This window comes from Phyllopteryx taeniolatus, chromosome 14, assembly GCF_024500385.1.
Source record: "Phyllopteryx taeniolatus isolate TA_2022b chromosome 14, UOR_Ptae_1.2, whole genome shotgun sequence".
Lineage (NCBI taxonomy): Eukaryota > Metazoa > Chordata > Actinopteri > Syngnathiformes > Syngnathidae > Phyllopteryx > Phyllopteryx taeniolatus.
The window spans coordinates 849,438-876,737 of record NC_084515.1 but is presented as its reverse complement, the minus strand read 5'-3'; the positions used below and the strand labels follow the sequence as shown (position 1 = coordinate 876,737).

General features: G+C 43.4%; 1 protein-coding gene across 4 annotated transcripts; it reads right to left on the bottom strand.

The window, feature by feature from the left end:
- Positions 1-343: 343 nt before the first annotated feature.
- On the bottom strand, positions 344-27,300 carry LOC133488508 (integrin beta-1-like). Of its 4 annotated transcripts, none has more exons than XM_061796446.1 (14): positions 27,122-27,299; positions 25,330-25,396; positions 24,969-25,054; positions 21,670-21,871; positions 20,769-20,939; positions 19,795-20,159; positions 19,046-19,141; positions 18,883-18,972; positions 18,671-18,811; positions 15,796-15,995; positions 14,411-14,649; positions 9,494-9,716; positions 4,210-4,294; positions 344-664 (listed from the first exon to the last, which is right to left on the bottom strand). In XM_061796446.1, the coding sequence occupies exons 2-14, from the start codon at positions 25,394-25,396 to the stop codon at positions 581-583; spliced, it is 2,049 nt and encodes a 682-aa protein (XP_061652430.1). In that variant the 5' UTR covers positions 27,122-27,299; the 3' UTR covers positions 344-580. The 4 variants fall into 4 exon arrangements, with proteins under 4 accessions (XP_061652430.1, XP_061652429.1, XP_061652427.1 ...); XM_061796445.1 differs by lacking the exon at positions 4,210-4,294 and adding an exon at positions 4,065-4,182; XM_061796443.1 differs by having other exon boundaries at positions 4,065-4,294; positions 27,122-27,297.

Genomic DNA, 27,300 nt, shown 5'->3' with positions numbered 1-27,300 from the left:
GTAACCGAAGCAGGACTTGAATTTAAATAGTTAATCTTTAGTTTTTGTCAATTTTGGGCAGTATTTAATACTGAAATGACTTAATTACATACTCATGCAGGGTACTATGCAATGAAAGTCTGTAATAATTTTCAAATTTTAGTTTTGATGGTTTGACATTGCTTTTGCATTCCATGAAATAGAGAAGCAACATATCACACTTTATACATATTTAAATATTAGTCACTCCACATATGCACTGCGAACGAAGTGTGTGCACCCCCTTCAATCCAATAGCATCCCATTTAAAATATAAAGCACAAAGTGGACATATTGTGACAGTAATAATTGAGACACAGATACGTTCGATTTGCAATATGCATCAATGACGTGATGTCATCTTTAATTGCAGTTTCCATTAAATGATAAAATCAAGGAGCGAATGTTATATTTCTCCAAACTTTCATCCCTCTTCACTCTTCTGTTGTTCTTGAAGCTTCGAGGGAATCTCTCGTGGGAGACTAAAATGTAAACAGAGGAGTGAGAACCAAGGAGTTTGCAAAAAAACACAGGAGATTGAGCCATTTGGTCGATCCAAACATCAAGATGGAAGAGAGAGAACTGGAGGAGGTGGCAGATCGCTGATTGTGCAAGGTCGCCACATGGCCAGCGGGCATGACGTATCCTGCATGCACATGGAACACACAGAAAAAGGTTAGAGATCAGTGGTTTAGGGTTGAACCCCCGCACATGTCAACGCCTCATGTGTTTGCTTGACTTTTACTTTTAAATTCCAAACATATGCAAATATAAAAAAAACACGGCTTTTTGCTAAACGTAACATAAATATATCAATCAATATTAACATTCTCAAAAATATACAGAATTACTGTCAAGATTACCCCATTTCTTCCTGAATAAAATGTCTTTTATGTTTTTATGCCAAAAATGCAACTTTTGGGGGGGTGGTTGGATGATTTATTTCCCTTAAATTTTTTTTCTCCTCAAAAACGAAAACATTAAACAGAACTTTGCCCCCACCCCTAAAAAAAACAAAGAAATCTAAAAAAAATTTTTTTAACTAAAAATACAACTTAAAAAATTACTTTTTCTCTCCTCAAAAACTTTTTTTCTAAAAATGAAGAGAATTTAAAACTTGACAAAAAAAAAATTTGCTCAAAAAATAAAGTCGAAAGAATATATCCATCCATTTCGTTTACCACTTATCCTCACTAGGGTCGCGTGCGTGCCGGAGCCCATCCCAGCTATCTTCGGGTGAGAGGTGGGGTACACCCTGAACTGGTCGCCAGCCAATCGCAGGGCACACGACACAAACAACCATTTGCACTCACAACCACACCTACGGGCAATTTAGAGTCTCCAATCAACATACCACGCATGTTTTTGGGATGTGCGAGGAAACCGGAGTGCCGGCAGAAAACCCACCCAGGCACAGGGAGAACATGCAAACTCCACAGGTGGGGCAGGGATTTGAACCCCGGTCCCCAGAACTGTGAGGCGGATGTGCTAACCAGTCATTCACCGTGCCGGCTAAAGAATAAATAAATATATATATATATACACATATATATACACACACACACACACATACACACAGTGGGTACGGAAAGTATTCAGACTCCCTTTAAATTTTTCACTCTGTTATATTGCAGCAATTTCCTAAAATCTTTTAAGTTCATTTTTTTCGTCATTAAAGTACACAACGGCACCCCATTTTGACAGAAAAAAACGGAAGTTGAAATTTTTGCTGATTTAAAAAAAAAAAAAAACTGAAATATCACACAGCCATAAGTATTCAGACCCTTTGCTCTGCTCTGTATTTAGTTGAAGCACCCTTTTGAGCAAATCGAGCCATGAGTCTTTTTGGGAATGATACCACAGGTTTTTCACACCTGGATTTGGGGATCATCTGCCATTCCTCCTTGCAGATCCTCTCCGGTTCTGTCAGGTTGGATGGTGAACGTTGTGGACAGCCATTTTCAGGTCTCTCCAGAGATGCTCAATTGGGTTTAAGTCAGCGCTCTGGCTGGGCCATTCAAGAACAGTCACAGAGTTGTTCTGAAGCCACTCGTTCGTTATTTTAGCTGTGTGCTTAGGGTCATTTTCTTGTTGGAAGGTGAACCTTCGGCACAGACTGAGGTCCTGAGCACTCTGGAGAAGGTTTTCGTCCAGGATATCCCTGTACTTGGCCGCATTCATCTTTCCTTCGATTGCAACCAGTCGACCTGTCCCTGCAGCTGAAAAACACACCAACAGCAGGATGCTGCCACCACCAATTGCCTTGCCACAATTCTGTCTCTGAGCTCTTCAGGAAGTTCCTTTGACCTCATGATTCTCATTTGCTCTGACATGCACTGTGACCTGTAAGGTCTTACATAGACAGGTGTGTGGCTTTCCTAATCAAGTCCAATCAGTATAATCAAATACAGCTGCACTCCAATGAAGGTGTAGAACCATCTCAAGGATGATCAGAAGAAATGGACAGCACCCGAGTTAAATATATGAGTGTCACAGAAAAGGGTCTGAATACTTATGGCTGATATTTCTGTTTTTCTTTTTAAATAAATCTGCAGAACTTTCAACAATTCCGTTTTTTTCTGTCAATATGAGGTGTGTACATTAATGAGGAAAAAAATTTACCTAAATGATTTTTGCAAATGGCTGCAATATAACAAAGAGTGAAAAATTTAAGGGGGTCTGAATACTTTATGTACCCACTGTGTATATATATATATATATATATATATATATATATATATATATATATACACACACACACGTTTTTAATTGAAACAAAAAAATGGCTAAAACCAATACTGTTTTAAAACGTTTTCATTTTTAATTAAAATCAAATTACATAACTTTTTACTTAAAAAAAATCATCCATTTTCTGAGCCGCTTCTCCTCACTAGAGTCGCGGGCGTGCTGGAGCCTATCCCAGCTGTCATCGGGCAGGAGGCGGGGTACACCCTGAACTGGTTGCCAGCCAATCGCAGGGCACATACAAACAAACAACCAGTCACAGTCACACCTACGGGCAATTTAGAGTCTCTAATTAATGCATGTTTTTGGGATGTGGGAGGAAACCGGAGTGCCCGGAGAAAACCCACGCAGGCACGGGGAGAACATGCAAACTCCACACAGGCGGGGCCAGGGATTGAACCCGGGTCCTCAGAACTTTGAGGCTGACGCTCTAACCAGTCATCCACCGTGCCGCCCAAATAATTCATATTTATTAAATTTTAAAAGAATCTTTCTTCCATATTGTCTGTGAGATGATGGCCGTTTTATAGCTCAGTTAGGTAGAGTCCTGACTCGTAAACAAGGCTCCTGTAAATCCTTTTATTGAGATTTACGTAGGATGATTCTTCTATCTACGAAATCAACTTCTCAAAATTTTTTAAAAAGTTTTTGTAAAAAAAAGATGGGATTTTTGTCTATCATGACATCAAAATAATTGAAATTGATGAGAAATGTAACATTAGAAAAAAAAGTTTTATTCTTTCCAGAAAGAAAAAAAAAATATTATCTCCCCTGAGAAAATGATGCAAAATGTTGTGAATTCAGAAAAAAAAAAGTTTGTTTTAAAAAATAATAATTCTTGGTTGGAAAAAGCTTTGAAATGATTTATCTCAGTCTCATTTGTTAACAAAAACCTGGCATCATACAGTCATGAAAATAATTCTTAGACCACCCTTGTTTCTTCCGTTTCTTTTTCAGTTTTAATGCCTTGTACATCTGAAGGTACCTTTGTTTGGACAAATATAATGATGACAACAACAATAGCTCATAATAGTTTCATTTAGAGCTGATATCTGGCCATTTTCCATGGTTTTCTTGATAATAACTAAAATCACTGAGAATACAATTAAGTTTAAGTCTATCAAATAGGACATAAAGTGTTATGGAATCAGCTGCATTTTTGTCATGTCCATTGTATTCTTCAGGTAATATACATTTAGTGGTACCAGGCATTAAAACGAACAAGAAATTTAGGTGGTGTAATATTTTTTTTCCATGACTGTACAGTGTTGATATGGTCCACTGTGCAGTATGTTTTGTACCCAGCATATCGACGACGTGGACCTCCTTAATGTCATTCCTGATGGCAAAGGAGTAGTAGAACCAGCGGCCATCTGTGTCTCTCTCCTTGCAGTGCGAAATGGGAACGCTCCCAGTGGGCTGAGGAAGATTCTCAAGGTCATTCACCTTGATCAACACAAAGTAGCCACAGTCACGCTCGCACGTGCCCTTCTTCTCGCCTGTCTGGAACGCTCTGCACAGCACGCACGCCCTAACCACAAATAACACAAAGTCAGACGTAATTACAACAAAAACGGTAATGTCATGAAGATAGTCATAATTTCCCAGGATTTGAGTCATAAAATTGCAAGAAGAAATGTCAATTTTACAAGACTCAAGTCGTAACATTTTACAGAGCAAATTTAGTTTACAGAAATAATGTCAGAATATTACAAGAATAACTAAAAAGTATCATATAGATTTTTTTGCAAGGCTAAAATTGTAACGTTAAGAGGGGAAAAAAGTATGAAAATTGTCCTCATCTTACAAGACTAAATTTAGAACAGAGACCAATTTGGTATGTTTCTTCACGCACAGCCCGAAGAGACCTTCCAATGGGCTCAACACCTGTGAGAGGGGCCAAGGGGGTCGGGCGCAGTGTGAGCTTGGCGGCGGCTGAAGCCTGAGCAGGTGTGCGAGGTCGAGAAATTCGCCTCAACACATTGCTTGGGCTCCAGGACCAGTCTTCTTGAGAGGAGTTAGACTCTTTTCCACTCTGGAGTTTCCCGCGGTGAGAGGCGCTGAGCTGGTGTGAGCATACTTAATGCCCCACGGCTGCCTGTACGTTGAGGTTCACCCCAGTAGACAAGAGGTTGTCTCCCTCCCGTTCAGGTGGGGGGAAGGGTTCTGTCTGTTGTTTGTGCCTATGCACCAAACAGGTACCCATCCTTTCTGGATTCCTTGGAGGGGGTGCTGGAAAGCGCCCCTGCTGGGTAATCCCTCGTTCTGCTGGAGAACTTAAATGCTCATATAGACAATAACAGTGAAACCTAGAAGGGCGTGACTGGAAGGAATGGCCCCAGTAGTTCGTCACAGACTGTATATAACAAACACCATGTACAAACATAAGGGTGTCCATTCGTGCACTTTTTACCAGTACACACTTGGCCCCAGTTCGATGATCGACTTTGAGGTCATGTCATCGGACTTGCTGTCGTATGTCCTTGGACAATCGGTGAATAGAGGGGTAGAGATGTCAACTGATCACCACTTAGTGGTGTGTTGGCTCTGATGATGGGAAAAGATGCCTGTCTGATCTGGCAGACGAAACTGTATTGTGCTGGTCTGCTGCGAATGTCTGGCAGAGTCCCCTGTCACAAGGAACTTCAACTCCCACCTCTACCAGAACTTTTCCCAAATCCTTGGTGAGGCGGGGAACATTAAGTCTGAGTGGGCCATTTTCCATGCCCCCATTTTGAGGTGGCCGACCAGGGTGTGGTTGTAAGGTGGTCATGCCTGTCGTTGCTGATATCCCTGAACCCGTTGGTGGACATCAACGGTGAGGGATGCCAGCAAGATGAGGAAGGAGTCCTATTGAGCCTTTTTGGCCAGTAGGACTCCGGTGGCAGCTGATGGGTACCCACAGGCCAAGCAGAATGCAGCTTTGGTGGTTGCTGAGGCAAAAACTCAGGCATGGGAGGAGTTCGGTGAGACCATGGAGAACAACATTCAGATGTCTTCAACAAAATTCTGCTCCACCATCCGGCATCTCAAGAGGGGGAAGCAGTGCACTGTCAACACTGATAGAGGAGACGGGGTGGTGCTGACGTAAAGTCAACATGTTGTGAGTCGGTAGGCCAAATACTTCGAAGACCTCCTAAATTGCACTGACACGATTTCCTCTGAGGAAGCAGAGTGTGGAGACTCTGAGGTGGGCTCTCCTATCTCTGGGTTGAGGTCACCAAGGTGGTTAAAAGGCTCCTCAGTGGCAGGTCCCCAGGGGTGAATGAGATCTTCCCAGAGTTTCTAAAGGCTCTGGATGTAGTGAGGCTGTCCTGGCTGACACGACTCTGCAACATCGCTTGGACATCGGACACAGTGCCTCTGGATTGTCAGTCAGGAGTGGTGGTCCTCCTTTTTAAAAAGGGAGACCGGAGAGTGTGTTCCATCTACAGGGGATCACACTCCTCAGCCTCCCTGGTAAGGTTTATTCAGGGATTATTGAGAGGAGGGTCAATCGAGAAGCTGAATCTCAGATAAAGGAGGTGCGGTGTGGTTTTCGTCCTGCCCGTGGAACGATGGACCAGCTCTCCACCCTCAGCAGGGTCCTCGAGGATACATGGGACTTCACCCAACTATTCAACATGTTTCTTTGCGGACTTAGAGAAGGCGTTTGACCAAGTTCCCTAGGGGGTCCTGTGGACGGTGCTCTTGGGGAATGGGGTACTGGACACTTTAAAAAGGACTGTTCTGGCCCGTGTCATGAGTTTGGTCTGCATTGGTGGCAGTAAATCAGATTAGTTTCCAGTGAGGGTTGGACTCCGCCAAGGCTGCCCTTTGTCACCGATTCTGTTCATTACCTTTATGAACAGAATTTCTAGGCGCAGCCAAGGTGAAGACGGGGTTCAGTTTGGTGATCTCAGCATTGAGTCTCTGCTTTTTGCAGATAATGTGGCTCTTTTGGCTTCATTAAACTATGATATTCAACTCTCGTTGGACTGGTTTGCAGCAACGCGTGACTTCTTAAGTCTTCTTAACCACGGGCTGGTTTCAGCCTTTGCCCTTTTATCTGTCGGGCACAAGGCTCGGTAACCGCAGGCCTTGGGGATGGAGATCCGGCTCCCTAGCCTCTGTGAAACCCCGCTGCTAAGCCTCCCGAACAGTTGCTGCTCGGCTTCCAGGCATGACGAACAACCATTGTTCGTCTTCCGCCTCCTTTGTTTCGTTTTATTTTTCTACCTTTTTTTTCTTCTTCAACCAAACCTGCGTCCGGGCTTCTGAGACGTGCCCAGAGACACCACTCCCAGAGACTAGCTGAGTACGGTCGTGAGTCGAATTTCGGGGAAATTACGAGCTTCAGACAAAATCTCAACTTTGTCGTCTCTCTCTCTCCCATCCGCACTGGACGCAGCAGACACTCACCTTTCTAACCTTAGTCCAACACACAATGTTATATTTCCCTTTTCGTACGCCTATTTTCCTTCTTTTTATCATAATTAGTGTTATTTTCTTTCTTAAGTTAGACCCCTTTGTGTGTGTCCCTCCAGATCCCTTGTAGATGCCATTAAATATACTTTTAAATTCCACTCTTGGTTGTATTTTGTGTGTGTTCTGAGTTGAAGTAAGCCTCAGTCATCTAGAACTCAAAATTTCATAAAGTGTAGCAACCTTCAGATTACGAGACTGATAAAAAGGTTTCTCGTTACTTTCCCTAAATTTTATCCACATAAAAAGTGACGCTTTTTATGTGACCCTTTACAAGATAAAATTAGTTTGATTTTAACAATTAAACTTAAAATTCTTAAAACTCTTTTACTCTTCAAATCCAGACTTAAAACGTACATATTCAAGATTGTATACCCCTTTTTCTGAACCTTCATTACCACTGCCATGTATATTGTATAGGTTATTGATTGTGTATGTATCTTCATGCAATTTTATACTATTTCATGAATTTTCTCTTTTTTTAATCAATTTATTATTCAGAGTTCAAAGCTCAGAGTTTGTGTGTCCGTTTTCAGGGAGCTTTCTGGAGCGGGAATGTTTTCTGTCACGTTTTTGCGCATTCTGGCACATATTTGCACATTCCGGCACGTTCCACTTAAGGCCTCTTTATATTCCCACGCTCGCGCGGCCGACAGCGCCCGCCTTGCATCACGTGACCGACGAATTGGCCCGCGCCCCCCCTCTGCGTCGCTTGACGCGCACACGGCAAAAATTGTTGCAGCGTGTAGAATGCCGCGGAGAACATCTCTCGTGATTGGTCCGTTTTAGTCACATGCTGTGATGATGTAATCAGCGTTCCACCCGGTTCCACATAGCACCTACGCCGCTGCCTTCTCAATTGATTTGGCAGCATAATTAAACATATCATCTGGTCATCTAGGTCCATTTGTTCCAGCAGACTCTGTTCCACGGTCGCCATTGTTGTTGTTTTGTTCCTTGTTACGGAAAGGAAAGTAAAAACGGCTTCCAGAAATGGCCCAAAAATGCGGAGGAAACTCCACCCTGTGGAGTCCTCGCCAATACCAGCCGTAGCGACACCCCCGACTTGGAGGAGAACTGCAGCACACAAAACAGCGCGCGTGGGCTGCGCTCAAGTATAAAGGAAAACTGCGTGCGATATAAGGCGGCACGGTGGACGACTGGTTAGAACGTCAGCCTTACAGTTCTGAGGACCCGGGTTCAATCCCCAGCCCCGCCTGTGTGGAGTTTACATGTTCTCCCCGTGCCTGCGTGGGTTTTCTCCGGGCACTCCGGTTTCCTCCCACATCCCAAAAAACATGCATTAATTGGAGACTCTAAATTGCCTGTAGCCATGACTGTGAGTGCGAATGGTTGTTTGTTTCTATGTGCCCTGCGATTGGCTGGCAACCAGTTCAGGGTGTACCCCGCCTCCTGCCCGATGACAGCTGGGATAGGCTCCAGCACGCCCGCGACCCTAGTGAGGAGAAGCGGCTCGGAAAATGGATGGATGGCATGCGAGATATCCGCAGTGATGTCAGCGCGCTCACCGTCCGCGTGAGTATAAAGAAGCCTTTATAGTACGTTTCTGCATGTTTTTACATGTCCTTGGTCGCATGTAATAATAAGAATTACCTCTCATGATATTTAAAGAGGGTGTTGAAACCTTGGAGTCGTGCAGGAACGTGCAAAACTTGCGGGAACGTTGCCGGAGCGTGCGGGGGCGTGCCAGAACGTGCAGGGGCTTGCGGGAACGTGCAGGAGCGTTCGGGGACGTGCAGGAGGACGGTTCTTTGAAAACGGACACACAAACTTTGAGCTTTAAGTATATAGATTTATCCATCCATCCATTTTCTGAGCAGCTTATCCTCACAAGGGTCGCGGGAGTGCTGGAGCCTATCCCAGCTATCATCGGGCAGGAGGCGGGGTACATCCTGAACTGGTTGCCAGCCAATCGCTGGGCGCACATAAACAAACCATTCACACTTACATTCACACCTAGGGGCAATTTAGAGACTTCAATTAACCTACAATGCATGTTTTTGGGATGTGGGAGGAAACCGGAGTGCCCGGAGAAAACCCACGCAGGCACGGGGAGAACATGCAAACTCCACACAGGAGGGGCTGGGGATTGAACCCCGGTCCTCAGAACTGTGAGCCAGACGCTCTAACCAGTTATCCATCATGCCACTATATAGATATATTATTACTACTGAATTATTTCTTGAAGTAAAAATAGTTATTTTATTTGTTTTATTATTTTTATTAACTATTGCTCGGGACTGACCTGTGTTCTGCACAGACTCCAGGGCAGGTGGGGCAGATCTCACAGGTGGATCCCTGGAACTTGGGGTCGGTGCATTTGCAGGATCCGCACTCGCAGCTTCCTCGCCCGTTGCAGATATGTCCGTTCTTTGCCAGGCACATGGATATGTCCAGGGAGCAGTCACAAGCACTGCCCGTGTAGTTACCGTCGCACAAACACATGCGACACTCACAACGACCATGGCCTAATGACACAAATGTACACAACCACTTAACAGAAACTTATATACTTGAACTAAACGATCTGCAAGTCAAATGAAATACTTCAAAAGCTCTTTGATAAAACGTGAGGCTTTTTAAAAATCTTCCATCCAAATAAAAACTTTAAACCCGCTCTGATTAAATGGAAGACTTCTTCATAACCTCTTTATTTTGTTAATTTAACTCTGACGCTTCTAAGGCTTTTTAAAGTTCACTGGGAAACAAAATAGAACCCTACTGAGGATATGCGGTAGAGAGAATGGATGGATGGATTTTAAAAAATTACTTTTTAAGAGCTGATCAAAATTTGCGTTTTAAAACCTTTGTAAGGTTAATAAAACTGTTGAAACGGAGAGTGCAGGTGATGGTATGTATGGTGAACAGATCGATTGTCATGAACGGAACAGAGGATAGGACCCAAAAATGCACGACTCCAAAACAAATTGACAGTTTCCAAAAAGAGAGGTTTAATAGACGGGCATAGGTCGGTACACAGGCAGGCAATCCAAGAGAGGCAACAGTATCCAAAAACATGAGGCAAAGAGACAAGGTCGATAATCAGAACAGGGTCAAGTCTTACTGTGAATCTATGACGTGGAAACAAGGAATGCTGGAACGCGACGACAAGGTACAACGAACTGGCAACGAGAGGAAATGAGACACGAGGTTATATACAAGGGGTAATTAGGGTGAACGAGGCACAGGTGATGAAGATGCTCACAGGAGCAGGTGTGTGTGAAACAGGGGGGGAAGACAAAACCCAGAACACACACACATATGACATCGATCAAGTTAAGACCTTTTTTTTAAAGAACATTTTGGAAATATTTGATGCAATACATAATTTAAGATCCATTGGATTAAATTTAAACACTTTTTTAAATACCTCTGTAATCAAATGTTACCCCAAAAAATGTGGTTTTCAAAAATGTCTACATTTGTTCAGAAATCTTCAAAAATCAGTGATAGCTTAGATTTCATCAAAGAGGTCTTTAGAAGTGTTGGATTTGATAAAAGGTGGTTTTACTTGTAAAAAGCTTAAATTTGTTAAAAGTGGTCTTAATGTCCATATAAAGTGTAAATAAATGTTTTCTAAATCTGACACACCCCAGCGAAGAGTGCTGTTAAAGGCGCAGTGTGTAGTGTTGAACCTGCGAGCAAGATTTGAACGTAGCCTTACTTCACTACTACCTCCCCCTCCCCTCTGGCCAAAACGACGCCCCTCGCGGGCGTGCACACGTAAGTCACCAGCTGGCTTTCCCATGGTCACCTTGGAAAAGCAACTTTGCCATTTTCGCCATGTCTTGTTCACCGGTAAGTTAAAAAAATTGTTTTTTTAAATTGTCAAACTGTATATGAGTGGCAAATTAAATCGTGGCATTATACTGTAGTTAGAAAGTTATTAGCATGAACGTTACATTTAATTCATTATTAGCCCCATTTAGCAACAAGTAGCCTTGAAATAAGCTATAAATATCAATACTCCACATTGTAGTACAGAGGCAATGTCCTTTTATTTTTATTTAATTGATTTTCTATTGGTCACTGATGGTGTAGTGGTACACTCGCCTGACTTTAATGCAGGCAGCGTGGGTTCAGTTCCCACTCAGTGACGGTGTGAATGTGAGTGCGAATGGTTGTCCGTGTCTATGTGCCCTGCGACTGACTGGCGACCAGTTCAGGGTGTAGTCCGCCTTTCGCCCGAAGTCAGCTGGGATAGGCTCCAGCCTCCCGCGACCCTAACCAGGATAAGCGGTGTTGAAAATGGATGGATTTATTTTTTATTTATATCCTTTGCTGTGCAAACTGTGTCAACTACCATGATTCTTGCTAAAAATTGTACCCAAACAACTAAATTGTCATGTGTAAAAAATGCTAAACTGTTGCAAAAGCATTTGTTGTTCCCAAAACTATTTTTACAGTACCTTGACAAATAGCTGAACAAACTATTATCCTTGACTTTTGCTTTAAAAACGAGTTATAAATACATTTGCATAAATTTGTTGTGCATGTATAGTTAATATGATGAGCCAATGAAAAGTTTATTTCCATTTCATATCTCCTTCCAGTTCATAAACATCAGTGTCCGATGTAACGCTTGTTCATGGATTGTATATTTAAAACAAGAAATATAAAACTAAAAAGCATTTCAATACGTTTTATTCACAAGATATATGCATGGTTCAATTACATAATTCTAAGAGGTTTGTCCATTATTGCAGCACTGGCTCGTGTCACTCCAATCTTGATCAGGCAGTGTCCTTCAGAAAGAATCTCACTTTTTTTTTTATTTTACAGATTTTGACAAACGTGTACAAGAAATCAAAATTACTACAATTAGACCTGATGTCAGTGAGAAACAAAAAAAAAAAAAAAGCTTGGATAATTATAATTACATTACACAGATTTTGTGGCGGCACGGTGAACGGCTGGTGAGCACATCTGCCTCACAGTTCTGAGGACCCGGGTTCAAATCCGGCCTCACATGTGTGGGGTTTGCATGTTCTCCCCGTGACTGCGTGGGTTTTCTCCAGGTACTCCAGTTTCCTCCCACATCCCAAAAACATGCGTGGTAGGTTAATTGAAGACTCTAAATTGCCCGTAGGTTTGAATGTGAGTGTGAATGGTTGTTTGTTTACATCTGCCCTGCGATTGGCTGGCGACCAGTTCAGAGTGTACCCCGCCTCTCGCCCGAAGATAGCTGGGATAGGCTCCAGCAGCCCGCGACCCTAGTGAGGAGAAGCAGTACAGAAAATGGATGGATGGATACACAGATTTCTACATTATTATCTCTTGAGACAGTCATAAGTTTGAAGTAAAATTCACCTTGGCCTCTGCTGAGTTAAGTTTGCAACACCTGAGTAGATCATCAGGCCTGAGCTGTTTTAATCTACAGCAGGCCACTGGTGACAGAAAACCTGTAATTCCATTTTATTTGTATTGGTTTATTTGTAAGGGACAAGAACAGAGGGAAATTGACAGCTGAAGAGGCAGTATGGGTTGTACTGTACCTTTTGTTCACCATGGTACTATTTGTGAGATCTATGGTAACAATTCCAGATCTGCAGTTAATCTGAGGAAACAATAGAGACAAAGGGGCAAGCGGTGAGGTCATACTGATCAACAACAGTTGTTCAAATAACGCAGAGTGACGAAGCCACAACAACAAGTATAGGTAAAGAACAAATAAGCCGAAGATAAAAATCTATTTAAAAAACATTTCTGGTCAGTTAACGAGTTTGCTGGCTTGTTTGTATAAAACACCTAACAATAGCAAACTTTTTTTTTAATTCCAAAAACAAAAATGAAAAAAACCAAAACATGTCTATTGGCAAAAGTAATACATTTTGTAATTGTTGCTGTCCATACCCTGAGCTCTATCTTTTGAGAAATCCTCATCTCTCAACAGAATGTCAGAAGCAACTTTTGTGACATGTTCGTAAATTCATAGAAAATGGAGCGCGCTCTGCCTCTCTGAACAATGGACTCTTAAGAGCACAGTGAGAGAGTCAGATTGAATTTCCAAACGCACCCAAATTCCATCAGACATAGCAACTATGGCTTGTCATAATGTTAGCAAGTGTATTGGTAGCGAGCAATGCTATTTGGCGGAACTATTGCGTGCCGCACAGGACCGCTTCTGTATAACACTAATGCTATCGGTTCAAAGGTATATTTTGGAGAAATGCACAATCAATCAAAAATATAGTAGTATATAGTATGTGATAAACTTACCCGTCGAGCAGAAATGCTCCTGTGTCCATCAAGTTCCTCAGAGAGTCTGAGTTGACGTCACCTCTCGAAAGGTAGGTCCAATGTGTATCCTAGTTTAATTCCATCTTTTTAACCTTTCTGGTCTCTTCGCTTTGCTTGTGTTTTCTTGTATTAGAAGACCCAGTTGTTGGCAAACTAGAGCTAGCCACCGAAAGCCTCCGCGTCCACCATCGTTCCCAGAGTTTGCTTCTGGCGTAAATGCGCGTACACGAGAAAATGATTGACACACTCCCAGGCCACGCCTCCGGTCTGTACAGTGTCTAAATGGGACAATTCTCTCCGTCACGGAGACTTTCTAAATGAATAATGAAAATTAAATTAGAGGCATTAGATGAGGACAGAGAGGGGATGAGATTTCAAAAGACCATTTAAATTACATTTTACTGTCTGGACATGCAGAGAGTTTTAACATATATGACAAAAAGTGTTTGTTTTTTTCCCTAACTGCTTACTTCACTTTTAACAACCAAGCCAAATTTGAATGATAAAAAATTGGCATGTATATAAAATCTACTTCATCTAGCATCATACATAATTATATGTTTCAGCCTCAAAAATATGGGAGGGCAGGCTCGGGCTGTGGAAGACACTCGGCCAGGTGTCCCGGCACTCCCGCCTGCTCTCTGGCCGGCCATGCTTTTGTCCCGCAGATTTTTAATGAACTACATACATTTGCACATCCTTTAGGGTGCTGGTTGGCCTGGGTGGGGGTGACGGTTGCGGGTCAGTATTGCCCTGTGACCGTCTCGCCTCACCCCCATCAGTTTCTCCAATTTTAATGCGCTACACCCCACCACACACAATCACAGCACATGGATAATGGTTGCCAGTCGTGACCTGGCAACCAGGGTCTTTAAACATATATATTTTTAGTATAGTGGATGTGGCAACTACTCATGCCTACCTCCGCAGAGTTTGTTGTTGGAGCGGTCACAGTTGAAGTTGTCGCACTCGCAGAACATTCCGCTGATGATCTCAGTGGGGTTTTCTCTCTTCTTGCACTCACAGGTTCCACACACACAGTCGCCATTGTTACTGCAGATGTCTGTGCCATTGTTCTTGCGGCAGTTGTAATCCAGATCCTCCATACGAACTTCGTCCGTGCTGCACTCGCACAGACGGCCGATACGGCCCTCGTTACAACTGAGAAAATAATATTTTTGTAATATTACCCTAGTACTATTTGTATTTGTAGTACTATTTGTATAATAGCAAACTGATACGGTCCTCATTACCTCTATCCATTTTCTGAGCCGCTTATCCTCACAAGGGTCGCGGGAGTGCTTGGAGCCTATCCCAGCTATCTTCGGGCAGGAGGCGAAGTACTCCCTGAACTGGTTTCCAGCCAATCGCAGGGCACACATAAACAAACAACCATCCACACTCATATTCACACCTACGGGCAATTTAGAGTCTTCAATTAACCTACCATGCATGTTTTTGGGATGTGGGAGGAAACCGGAGTGCCCGGAGAAAACCCACGCAGGCACGGGGAGAACATGCAAACTCCACACAGGCGGTGCCGGGGATTGAACCCCGGTCCTCAGAACTGTGAGGCAGACATACTAACCAGTCGTCCACCGTGAATATATATTTTTGTAATATTACCCTGTCCTTTGAATTATGATGTATAGTACTATTTGTATAATATCATTTTATTTTCTTGAAATTTGGACTTGATTTTCAGAAACGGACTAAGTTTTTTTTTAAATTGCAGTTTTTTTTGTCATAATATTAATATGATCTGATTTCCAATTTTAATTTTAACAGATTTTTCCCTGTTATAAAAAAAAAACCCATGACAATAACATTTGCCTTTTTTTCCCCTTCTAAGATTTGCGTTATTTCTCCTGATTCCAAACAAGCTTTGAAACTATTTTCCCCAGAAAGTTCTTAATTGATTAATCATAAATCATCGTCAGGCACGGTGGGCGACTGGTTAGAGTGTCTACCTCACAGTTCTGTTCAATCCCCGGCCCCGCCTGTGTGGAGTTTGCATGTTCTCCCTGTGCCTGTGTGGGTTTTCTCCAGGCACTCCGGTTTCCTGTCCTCCCAGATCCCAAAAACATGTATGGTAGGTTAATTGAAGTCTCTAAATTGCCCCTAGGTGTGAATGTGAGTGCGAATGGTTGTTTGTTTATGTGTGCCCTGCGATCGGCTGGCAACCAGTTCAGGGTGTACCCCGCTTCCTGCCCGATGATAGCTGGGATAGGCTCCAGCACGCCCGCAAACCTTGTGAAGATAAGCGGCTCAGAAAATGGATGGATGGATGAAATCATTGGCACTCACTTGCAGGTGCCGCACTCAAAGGTGCCGTGGCCGTTGCACTTGTTGCTGTTGGGCTCTCCCTGGGCCGAGCACTGACACTCGCAGATGAAGTTGAGGACCACCTCCACCTCTTCGGGGATGCCCAGTGGTTTGATTTTGATGCTCTCGGGCTTGCCGTGCAACGGACACTCCTGGGACTCGACGGAGATCTTGAAAGTCACCTGAGGAACACAAGGGCGTCACAAATCATACAACCCCAATTCCAAAGAAGTTGTGACGTTGTGTTAAACATAAATAAAAACAGAATACAATGATTTGCAAATTGTTCAACCTATATTTAATTGAATACACCACAAAGACAAGATATTTAATGTTCAAACTGATAAACTAAAAAAGCTGGGAGAGGTGGCAAAGAAGACTGAGAAAGTTGAGGAATGCTCATCAAACACCTGTTTGGAACATCCCACAGGTGAACAAGCTAATTGTGAACAGGTGGTTGCCATGATTGGGTATAAAAGGAGCTTCCCTGAATTGCTCAGTCATTCACAAGCAAACCCCTTTGTTAACAAGTGTGTGAGAAAATAGTCAAACAGTTTAAGGGCAATGTTCCTCAACCTACAATGGCAAGGAATTTAGGGATTTCATCATCTACGGTCCATAATATCATCAAAGGGTTCAGAGAATCTGGAGAAATCACTGCATGTAAGCGGCAACGCCAAAAACCAACATTGAATGCCCGTGACCTTCAATCCCTCAGGCGACATCAATGTATAAAGGATATCACCACATGGGGTCAGGAACACTTCAGAAAACCAATGTCAGTAAATACAGTTTGGCGCTACATCCGTCAGTGCAACTTAAAACTCTATTATGCAAAGCAAAAGCCATTTATCAACAACACCCAGAAACGCCGCCGGCTTCTCTGGGCCCGAGCTCATCTAAGATGGACGGATGCAAAGTGGAAAAGTGTTCTGTGGTCCGACAAGTCCACATTTCAAATTGTTTTTGGAAATTGTGGACGTCGTGTCCTCCGGGCCAAAGAGGAAAAGAACATGACTGTTATGGACGCAAAAGTTCAAAAGGCAGCATCTGTGATGGTATGGGGCTGTGTTAGTGCCAATGGCATGGGTAACTTACACATCTGTGAAGGCACCATTAATGTATAAAGGTACATACAGGTTTTGGAGAAACATATGCTGCCATCCAAGCAACGTCTTTTTCATGGACGCCCCTGCTTATTTCAGCAAGACAATGCCAAACCACATTCTGCACGTGTTACAACAGCATGGCTTCGTAGTGGTACTAGATTGGCCTGCCTGCAGTCCAGACCTGTCTCCCATTGAAAATGTGTGGTGCATTATGAAGCGTAAAATACGACAACGGAGACCCCGGACTATTGAACAGCTGAAGCTGTACATCAAGCAAGAATGGGAAAGAATTCCACCTACAAAGCTTGAACAATTAGTGTCCTCAGTTCCCAAACGTTTATTGAATGTTGTTAAAAGAAAAGGTGATGTAACACAGTGGTAAACATGACCCTCTCCCAGCTTTTTTGGAACATGTTGCAGCCATAAAATTCTAAGTTAATGATTATTTGTTAAAAACGTTTATCAGTGTGAACATTAAATATCTTGTCTTTGTAGTGTATTCAATTAAACATAGGTCGAACATCATTTGCAAATCATTGTACTCTGTTTTTATTTATGTTTAACACAACGTCCCAACTTAATTGGAATTGGTGTTGTAATTTCTACGCTTATTGGCACTCTTAAATCAGAGTGTTTCCTTTCCTGCGGTGTTCCTCAAGGGTCAATCTAAGGGCCCGCCCTTTTTGCGCTGTACATGCTTCCGCTCAGAGATGTCATCAGCAAATTTGAAAGTATCTCACAGAACTAGTACGCAGATGACCTCCAGATTTATTTTTCGTTTAATCCTGATAGTACACGTGAGATACAGTAAGTGCTTGTTATTGCTTAATTACAATTAATGGAGTATTATTTGATACCCCCAGCAGCTTTGCGTCTAATGTCTATTTGGATCGCTTTCTAAAAGTAAAGAAAATAATAATAATAAGAAGAATAATGTTCCTCACCTTTTAATGGCCTTCATTTTAAAAATAAAAGCAATGAAGGAATGACCACAAAATTTGATGTCAACATTAATTGCCTCATCCTGACAGCTCTTCCTTTATCCTTCTTTTTTTCCCATCTCCAAATGTTCTCTATAAGATGATGATGTCAGGGCATGGTTTTGGCCCCACCATGAATTTATCTCCCTTTATACCCATAGCAGCTAAATCGTCAATATTTTTTGCATTGTGTGATCTTGTATCCAGTGATAATTATTTTACTGCAGGAATCTAATTTAGTACCTTTCAATAACCTACAGTGTCTTAAATTTTTCAACAAAAATAGAAAAATAGTATGTAAAATGTAATACCTCGTAAATTTCAACATAACTTTTCATTGCATTAGTTTAAAAAAGGGAAAGACCACTATGTCAACATTTATAGCATTATTATCCTTCATAGTCACCGACTTTAAGACAAACCTTTCCAGGCAAATAGAAAACAGAAAAAAAATAAAATAATTTTAAAAAAAGTAATATCTCGATAAGGCTTAAAAAAACAGGACGGACTCACCACTTAAAATGGTCTTTTTAAGGATGCTCTGCACAGGTTCTTTATAGGGTTAAGGTTAGGTGTTTGATGGTGGCCACAATATTGAGTTTTTCTCTCATTATACCCATAGCAGCTAAAGCATCAATGCTGTTTTTATGCAGCGTGGAATGTTCTGTTGTCTTTTTGCTGCTTAAATTCAATGTAATACCTTTCAAAGGCTTTCATTGTTGCCATTTTGATTTACCGCCTTTAAATGTTTTTTAATATCCTACTTACCTCATCTCCAACGGAGATGTCAGAGCACTTTCTGCCGTTTTCGCCAGTCCCCTCCAAGCCGTTCTTACAGATCGACTTGTAGATGATGGAAACTCCTTTCGGAAGCTTGCTGTTTTCCAGAATGATCTCCGAATACAAAGACTGTGCAAAAGGATTTTAAAAAAGTGGAGTAGGAATTGTGTTGTGGCCGGAAAGTTAGGTTTTGCACTCACGTTGTAGGCGTCAGTGATGAGTTTGATGATATGGCTGGAATTGGAAGACAGTGTGCCCACTGCCAATTTGGGAATCCGATTTTTCAGCTCCTGTACACAAAGAAGATTGCGTGACATAAAATAAATAAATGACAAATAAATATATGTTCTTGTTAGTTGGCACCTTGTAAACTGGTTGCAATTCCTCGGTAACGGCAAAGATGGTTTGGATGTTGTGGTCGTTCAGTTTCTGGACTAGCTGGGCAATGGAGGGATAGTCCTGACAAACAATAAACAATATAAGCACATAGGCTAGACTAGGTCCCCATGTACCAGACATGCAAACACCAAAGGCATGAAAAAGGTAACCCAAAAAAAAAATTGTAGAGGGGTATGGGTAGATCCCCTGAGGCCCCGCAGAGAATATATATATATATATATATATATATATATATATATTTTTTTTTTTTAAACATAAGCAATCTGTAACTAACTCTATATACTGCAACAAAAAGCCCTTTTCAACCAATCAGAGGCTTGAAGTAAGTAATTGGTGGAAAAGACAATAATTATCATCAGCATGTCATTCAGTGAAGCGCAGATCTCACGAGTAAGTCAGTCCTAGTAGTAAGCGAGTCGGTTAGTCCCAGTATTAAGTTCATCAGTCAGTGTAACTCAGTCAGTCCTAGCAGTAAGTCAGTCATTCCTAGAAGTAAGTCAGTGTCAGTCAGCCAGTCAGTCCTAGTAGTTAGTCAGTCAGTAAGTCAGTTCTTGTAGTAAGTCAGTCAGTGAGTCAGTCAGTCCTAGTAGTAAGTCTGTGTCAGTCAGTCAGTTAGTCCCTGTAGTAAGTCAGTCTGTCAGTCCTAGTAAGTCAGTGTCAGGCAGTCAGTCAACCAGTCAGTCCTAGTAATCAGTAAATATATGAGTTCATACATAGTGGTGACTCATGGTGTACATGTTGTTCTCCAGGTGACAATTTCCATCATTGGGGAGCTTGATGCCACCCAGTTTGCCATCCCCGGCAAAATGGAATCCTGCGTCTGTGGAGAGGATGAGGAGGCGAGTGACGTTCCTCCAGCCGATCTGCTCCTCGCACACAGCCACCTGCATGATGGCGTCCAAGGTTCCCTCGGGAGAGTCCTGCTTTCCCGAGATCTGCTGCAGGTTGAGCAGCTGGATGAATTGGTCTCCATTATTGGTCAGCTTCAGAATGTTCTTGTAGCTGGCGCAGTTCTGGTCACCCACGCATGGGTTGTCGGAGCCTGCCATCACCGTCTTCCCAACAAATGAGCCGAATCCTGCAGGAACAGATGCAACTATTAGTTCCCAGTATATGTGTAGTTACTGGAACTAAAGTCACATTCATTCATTAATTCATCTTCCGTTCCGCTTATCCTCACTAGGGTCACGGCTAAAGTCACATTTCCACATAAAATTCCAGTGAATTTTAAAACTAAACTAAAACCTTATTTCTACCAAATATCTGAGTGTCCCCGGTTCGTATCCCTGCTGAGCGCATGTCGTCGTTTTCTCCCTAGGCAAGACACTTCACCCACATTGCCCTGAATGAATGAATGAATGTTTGTTGGAAACCGGAGGGGCCGTAGGCGCAGAATGGCAGCCACGCTTCTGTCAGACTGCACCAGGGCAGCTGTGGCCACACAAGTAGCTTACCACCAGTGACAGTCTTTGATATGGGTGACAAGGACACCAGACCCCACCACCCGCACTACCCTGTCCACGATGTCCCCCCCCCCCCTTCCCAATGTGAACTTTTTGTTTCACCTGCAATGCACCAACATGCACCCCCACATGCTCCGAACACACAATGGGCCGACAAAATTTCCTAGTTCTGGAGAAATGTTCCACCGGTGGAAATGTCTCATGAGTAAAGCCATTTTCTTCACCAATCCTGAAGTCTGAGGTGATGCTCTGCATTTGTAACATGATGTCTGTGGCCAGGTTCTTGGCATTGTCCATATCATCCTTCTTGGAGAAGTAGAAGTCCATCAAGTAGTATACGTCTAAGGGGTGGTCCTCAGCTTGCTTGAACTTCACATCAAATGTCTGCGGTTCACCTACAGGACCAATCACCACAAAGTCAACACACAGGGAATGCCTTTTCAATGTAATACAGCAGTACCTTGACATAAGAGTGCCCCAATATATGAGTTTTTGAGTTATGAGCCATCACTTGACGTTTTTTTTTTTGCCTTGTGTTGTTAGCGTTTTTCATTGGGTAGGCATTGAAAAGGGTCTGACCCAACTTGTCTGTAAAAATAAAGTTTGTAAACCAATGTAATGACTAACAAATCCCTGTAGATGGCGGGGTTGCATTGCTTTGGATTTGAGAAAAACACAGCTTTTGAGTAGAAGATAAATATTAGGCGGCAAATATCTGCTTGTCACGTCCATTATGATGGAGAGAAATGCCAAGACATTGGTAGATGGAAAAGTTTAGGCACTTCACACTCAAAAATAGTATGAATGGATGTATGGTATAAACAGTATATGTCACAGTAGGTAGAAGACCATGAGAGAAGATGACACATTTCATCGAGTGACTGTTCAGGCTCACAGGAACCTATCCCAGCCAACTTCAGGCAAAAGCCAGACTACACCCTGAACTGGTCACCAGTCAGTCGCAGGGCACATATAGATAAGGACTCACATTCACACCGTCACTTAGTGGGAACAGAACCCACGATGCCCGCACCAAAGTGATTTGATATAATTTGAGTAATGAGCTTGGTCGGAACGAATTAAACTCGTAAGTCAAGGCACCACTAATTGTACAGGAGGAAGTACCGGATCTGAGGTTGAGGGTGAGCTTCTGAGGCTGGATCTGTGTGACCTGCTTGTCATTGTTGCGGGTGGAGAAGGGTTCGTTCTTGTTGATCACGATGCTGCCGCGAGGGTTCTCCATTTTTGCCACGTTGCACTTCCGAGCTTTCAGAGACTCAAGGTCGTCACAGCGAGCAGAGTTGAACTTGCCCGCCGGGAGGAAGTACTAAAGAAATGGAGTCATCTTAGCCAGGTTGTGATTTGGAAGATTCCACAAAAATGTACTTTGGGGTGGGGTGTTGGATAATATTAGAAAATATTGGCAAGAATAAGGCTAAAGGTGTTAATTTATTTTCATGTTGCGTTTTCAAATATGTAAAGATTTGTTTTTTTTCCAACATTTTGTCACTTTCTCATTGTCTAATGCATGAATTATGATTTAAAAGGAGAAAGCAACCAGATTTGGTTACATCACACATGGGTCACTATAAGCTACAGTAGCTGTACCATATGATTTCTGCCAGCTAATCAACAAAGTGATAATAATAAATATCCATGCATTTCAGAGGTTAAGATGTTGCTCAGTGATTTGCTAGTAAAGACACCATTTTATTTCTTCATAATAAAGTGTGTTTTCACCTATTTCTATATTGTACAGCATTTCTCTTCAACCACAATAAAAACTGTCATGGTCTTGTGTTTCAAATTGTGTTTCTTTGTGTTGCAGTGTCTGGGTGAGCAAAGGTGGGCGTTGACATCGGTGACGCACCTGTCATGCTTTGTAATCATCAGCCTTTTTAGGGGGCACCGTGACAGTGCGTGGGCGTCGGAATATTCACTCGTTTTGCCCCGTGTTTGCCGCCGTTCTGACCGCTGTCAAAAGTTAGGTTCTATATGATTATACCACACGGACCTTTTGTCGTGTCTCCCTGCGTTATCTGTTTTTTGATTCTCTCTGGTGGTGAGTCCTTTTAGTTTTGTATGTCTCGCCATCACATGCTCTGTCATTGAATTAAAATTGTTCGGACCTCTTTCCTTGAGTCTCTTTTTTGGGATCTGCCCTTACGGCATTGCTGTCCGTGACAAAAACAGGGTAGATATAACTTCATTCTGTGGTCGGAACTGTCCATCCATCCATCCATTTTCTACTGCTTATCCGAGGTCGGGTCGCGGGGGCAGTACCTTCAGCAGGGATGCCCAGACTTCCCTCTCCCCAGCCACTTCATCCAGCTCTTCCGGGGGGATCCCGAGGTGTTCCCAGGCCAGCCGAAGGACGTAGTCTCTCCAGCGTGTCCTGGGTCGTCCCCGGGGGTCTCTTCCCGGTGGGACGTGCCCGGAACACCTCACCGGGGAGGCGTCCGGGAGGCATCCAAATCAGATGCCCCAGCCACCTCATCTGGGTCCTCCCGATGTGAAGGAGCAGCGGCTCTACTCTGAGATCCTCCCGGATGACCGAGCTTCTCACCCTATCTCTAATGGAGAGCCCGGACACCCTGCGGAGGAAACTCATTTCGACCGCTTGTATCCTGGATCTTGTTCTTTCGGTCACGACCCACAGCTCGTGACCATAGGTGAGGGTAGGAACGTAGATCGACCGTTAAATTGAGAGCTTTGCCTTTCGGCTTAGCTCCTTCTTTACCACAACGGATCGATACCAAGTCCGCATCACTGCAGATGCTGCACCGATCCGCCTTCAATCTCCCGGTCCATTCATCTCTCATTTATGAACAAGACCCCAAGATACTTGAACTCCTCCACTTGGGGCAGGATCTCATCCCCGACCCGGAGAGGGCACGCCACCCTTTCCAGACTGAGGACCATGGTCTCACATTTGGAGGTGCTGATTCTCATCCCAGCCACTTCACACTCTGCTGCGAACTGCTCCAGTGAAAGTTGGAGGTCACGGCTTGATGAAGCCAACAGAACCACATCATCAGCAAAAAGCAGAGATGCAATACTGTGGCCACCAGACCGGACACCCTCTACGCCTCGGCTGCGCCTAGAAATTCTGTCCATAAAAGTTATGAACAGAATCTGTGACAAAGGGCAGCCTTGGCGGAGTCCAACCCTCACCGGAAACGAGTCCGACTTACTGCTGGATATGCGGACCAAACTCTGACTCTGGTCGTACGGGGACCGAACAACCCGTATCAGGGGGTTCGGTACCCCATAGTCCCAAAGCACCCCCACAGGATCCCCCAAGGGACACGGTCGAACGCCTTCTCCAAGTCCACAAAACACATGTAGACTGGTTGGGCGAACTCCCATGCACCCTCGAGGACCCTGCCAAGGGTGTCGAGCTGGTCCACTGTTCCACGGCCAGGACGAAAACCACACTGCTCCTCCTGAATCTGAGATTCAACTTCCCGATGGACCCTCCTCTCCAGCACCCCTGAATAGACCTTACCAGGGAGGCTGAGGAGTGTGATCCCCCTGTAGTTGGAACACACCCTCCGGTCCCCCTTCTTAAAAAGGGGGGACCCCCACCCCAGTCTGCCAATCCAGAGGCACTGTCCCCGATGTCCACGCGATGTTGCAGAGGCGTGTCAACCAGGACAGCCCTACAATATCCAGAGCATTGAGGAACTCCGGGCGAATCTCATCTTCAGGAGCTTTTTAACCACCTCGGTGACCTCAACCCCAGCGATAGGAGAGCCCGCCTCAGAGAACCCAGACTCTGCTCCCTCATGTCGGTGGAATTGAGGAGGTCTTCGAAGTATTCTCCCCACCGGCTCACAACGTCCCGAGTCGAGGTCAGCAGCGCCCCATCCCCACTATACACAGTGTTGATGGTGCACTGCTTCGCCCTCCTGAGACGCCGGATGGTGGACCAGAATTTCCTCGAAGCCGTCCAGAAGTCTTTCTCCATGGCCTCACCGAACTCCTCCCATGCCCGAGTTTTTGCTTCAGCGACCCACCTCCGGGCCTGGCTCCAGAGGGGGCCCCCGGTGACCCGCGTCCGGGCAAGGGAAACCTGAAACCATCTATTGTACTCGTCATAGGGGTTTTTGGAGCCGTGCTTTGTCTGGTCCCTCACCTAGCATAAAGCTCCAGACAACTTAGCTCCTAGGATCATTGGGACACACAAACCCCTCCACCACGATAAGGTGACGGCTCAAGGAGGGGGGGGGGGGCGGAACTGCTTCATTGATTTTCCATTCATTCAAATGGGAAACAACAGCAGGTTCTGCGAACGTTTTAATTTTTTATTTTTAACCTGAATATTCCACTGTAATGGCATGAAATTCAAATGGTCTTAGGATGTGAGCAGAGTTTCGACTGGAGACTCGTCCAGACCCGATTCTTTCAATAAAGGAACTCACCTCATCCATGCACCATCCGCATGACTCAGCCACTTGGATGCACTGAGCGCACGACCGAGCGTTGGCCATGATGCAAACACTTGCCTCTGAAGAAAAAAATAATAATGTAAGAAGCAGCTCTGAATAAGTATGGCTGAACTATTACCAATCATAAATACTCCGCTGTCATGTCAAACATTACATCATAGTCTCTGCGGACACGGCCGTACACCAGCGTAACTATTAAAAGCAGACTTTTTTTCTATGCAATTTGGCTAAACAGTCAACACTAGTACTATATTATGTTGTTATGTTTAGGGGTTGTAGCACCACCTGTACCCTGTCAGCCTGTTCTGTGTCTGGAGTACATTTTAAGTCTTACCTTGTTGCGCTAAGCTGAAGGTTAGGAGTGCTAACGACGACGCTAGCACGATTAGCCGAAGATCCATCTGGATACAAAAAAATAATAATAATTCAATTAATTTAATTAAAATGTTTCACTTAGATACATATTCCACCTACACAGTGATAAGTCAAGAAAACATCGACAAAAAAAGTATTGAGACACAGCGAGTGAAAAGTGAACAAGAACACCAACATTTGTAATAAAAATAGCACTTTACAATATTCTACTATATTAAAACATAATAACATAATTGAATATTTAAAAAAAAAAAAAAACAAAAAAAACAAAGTACCATCACAAAATGACAGCAAATGCAAGCACAGAACAGAACTTTTCTGGAAATATTCATCTTGTTTATTATCATTTGTATTGTATTTATTTTTCTATTCTATTTCTTATTTTTAACACCAATTTGGTGACAGGGCTGCGTCGCCCCCCCCCCCCCCCCCCCCTCTTAACGCGCAAAGCAAAAGGCCATAGATGGGCTAATGATTAGCATCGCTAGTCACGGTTTTACAACCCTTTGAACAACGGATATTTGAACATAAACGATTCATCAACACTTGTAGACAGACAGAATACTCACAGGCATATTTTCATTATCCTCTGCGAAAAATTTAGAATATTAGTTCAGTTTACTGAGTCGAGTTGTTTTGAAAGAGTTCTTTGTTCATGACTGTATTATACTGCCCCCCAGTGGCTCAGAAGGAGTTGCAATCACAATCCATAAACTGTTGAATTCTTTTCATTCTATTTAATTATGTTATAACGCTGTTGTGTTTTTAAAAGTGACTACAATAATCCCTCGTTTATCACGGGGGTTAGGTTCCGTACCACCCCCGCAATAGGTGAAATCCACAAAGTAGTGGGCGTGTGCTGACAGAATTCAGTTTTTTAATCCTTTTATTTTCACTACACTAAAGTTCACGCTTAATGTAGAAAATCGGATTGTTGCTTAATGTAAAAAAACAAAAACAAACAAAAAAACACGTGTCACCAAAATTTATGTGGCCTTCTCTAATCATGCCCTTTCCCCATTTGAAAATATCAGAATATTATTATTAATTATATATACCAATATTTTATTTGCCTCAATGTCCTAGTCAAGCTGCCCGTCGCGTGCACCCGCCTGGACAATCGCACCCTTGGAACATGGATCGTCAGCAGGGGCAGGGGGAAGATTTTCGTGATTATTATTTGTTTGCTTTTTCTTTTTAAAACACCTGTTCAAAATGTAGGTGTCATGTGCACCGACCAATTGCTCATATCTGGCCGATTGTCAACGGGGGGGTGGGTAGGTGGGTGCCGTGCCCCCTACAGGATGCAGCCCTGGGCGGCTGCCCATATCAGAAACACAGGGAACACTGTATTATAGTGTTGTTTTGCTTATTTTAAAAAAAACATTTTTGGGGGGGGGTGGAATAAATAAATGGCATTTCCGTTCCTTTCAATGGGATAAGATGTTTTGGGATCGGATTGATTTGAGTTGCGAACGTGGTCTAGCTCCAATCACCATTGTGGTGATTTCTGTCCTACTCGAGCTTAGCTGAAGCCTGCTCGCTCGGACGCGAGGCGAAACCAATTCTAAAACAAGCAAAACAATCCAGTTGCAATCTTTTAAATAACATTACCGGGAGGAATGACAATACATTTATTGACAGGCACGTTCATCTACAGTCGCCCGAAGACACACATTATTTCTTTCGTCGTCTAAAAATGGCAGCACGACAAACTTTAATGGTGAAAAAAAGGAGTGTAAAAGTCTTACATTGTTCTGATACTTCGTTCCAGCAGTCACAATAACGAGTATTATTTCAACAGAATGCCTTCTTTTATCCACAAAAAAACAAAAAGAGAGAAGCACACGAGCTAAAATGTGGCCGGCTCCCGCTTGTTTTCCTCCTCTTTAGGAGAACATCTTTTCCACAGCTGGGAAAGATCATTGTT

What these genes read in the sequence shown, in the direction of transcription:
- LOC133488508 (XM_061796443.1), bottom strand. Translation starts at nt 25,396, where the DNA reads ATGGATCTTCGGCTAATCGTGCTAGCGTCGTCGTTAGCACTCCTAACC. An exon ending in CTTCAGCTTAGCGCAACAAG is followed by an intron (nt 25,055 to 25,329) that starts GTAAGACTTAAA and finishes TTTTTTCTTCAG; the next exon opens with AGGCAAGTGTTTGCATCATG. An exon ending in CACCTCAGACTTCAGGATTG is followed by an intron (nt 20,160 to 20,768) that starts GTGAAGAAAATG and finishes CTGTTCCTGCAG; the next exon opens with GATTCGGCTCATTTGTTGGG.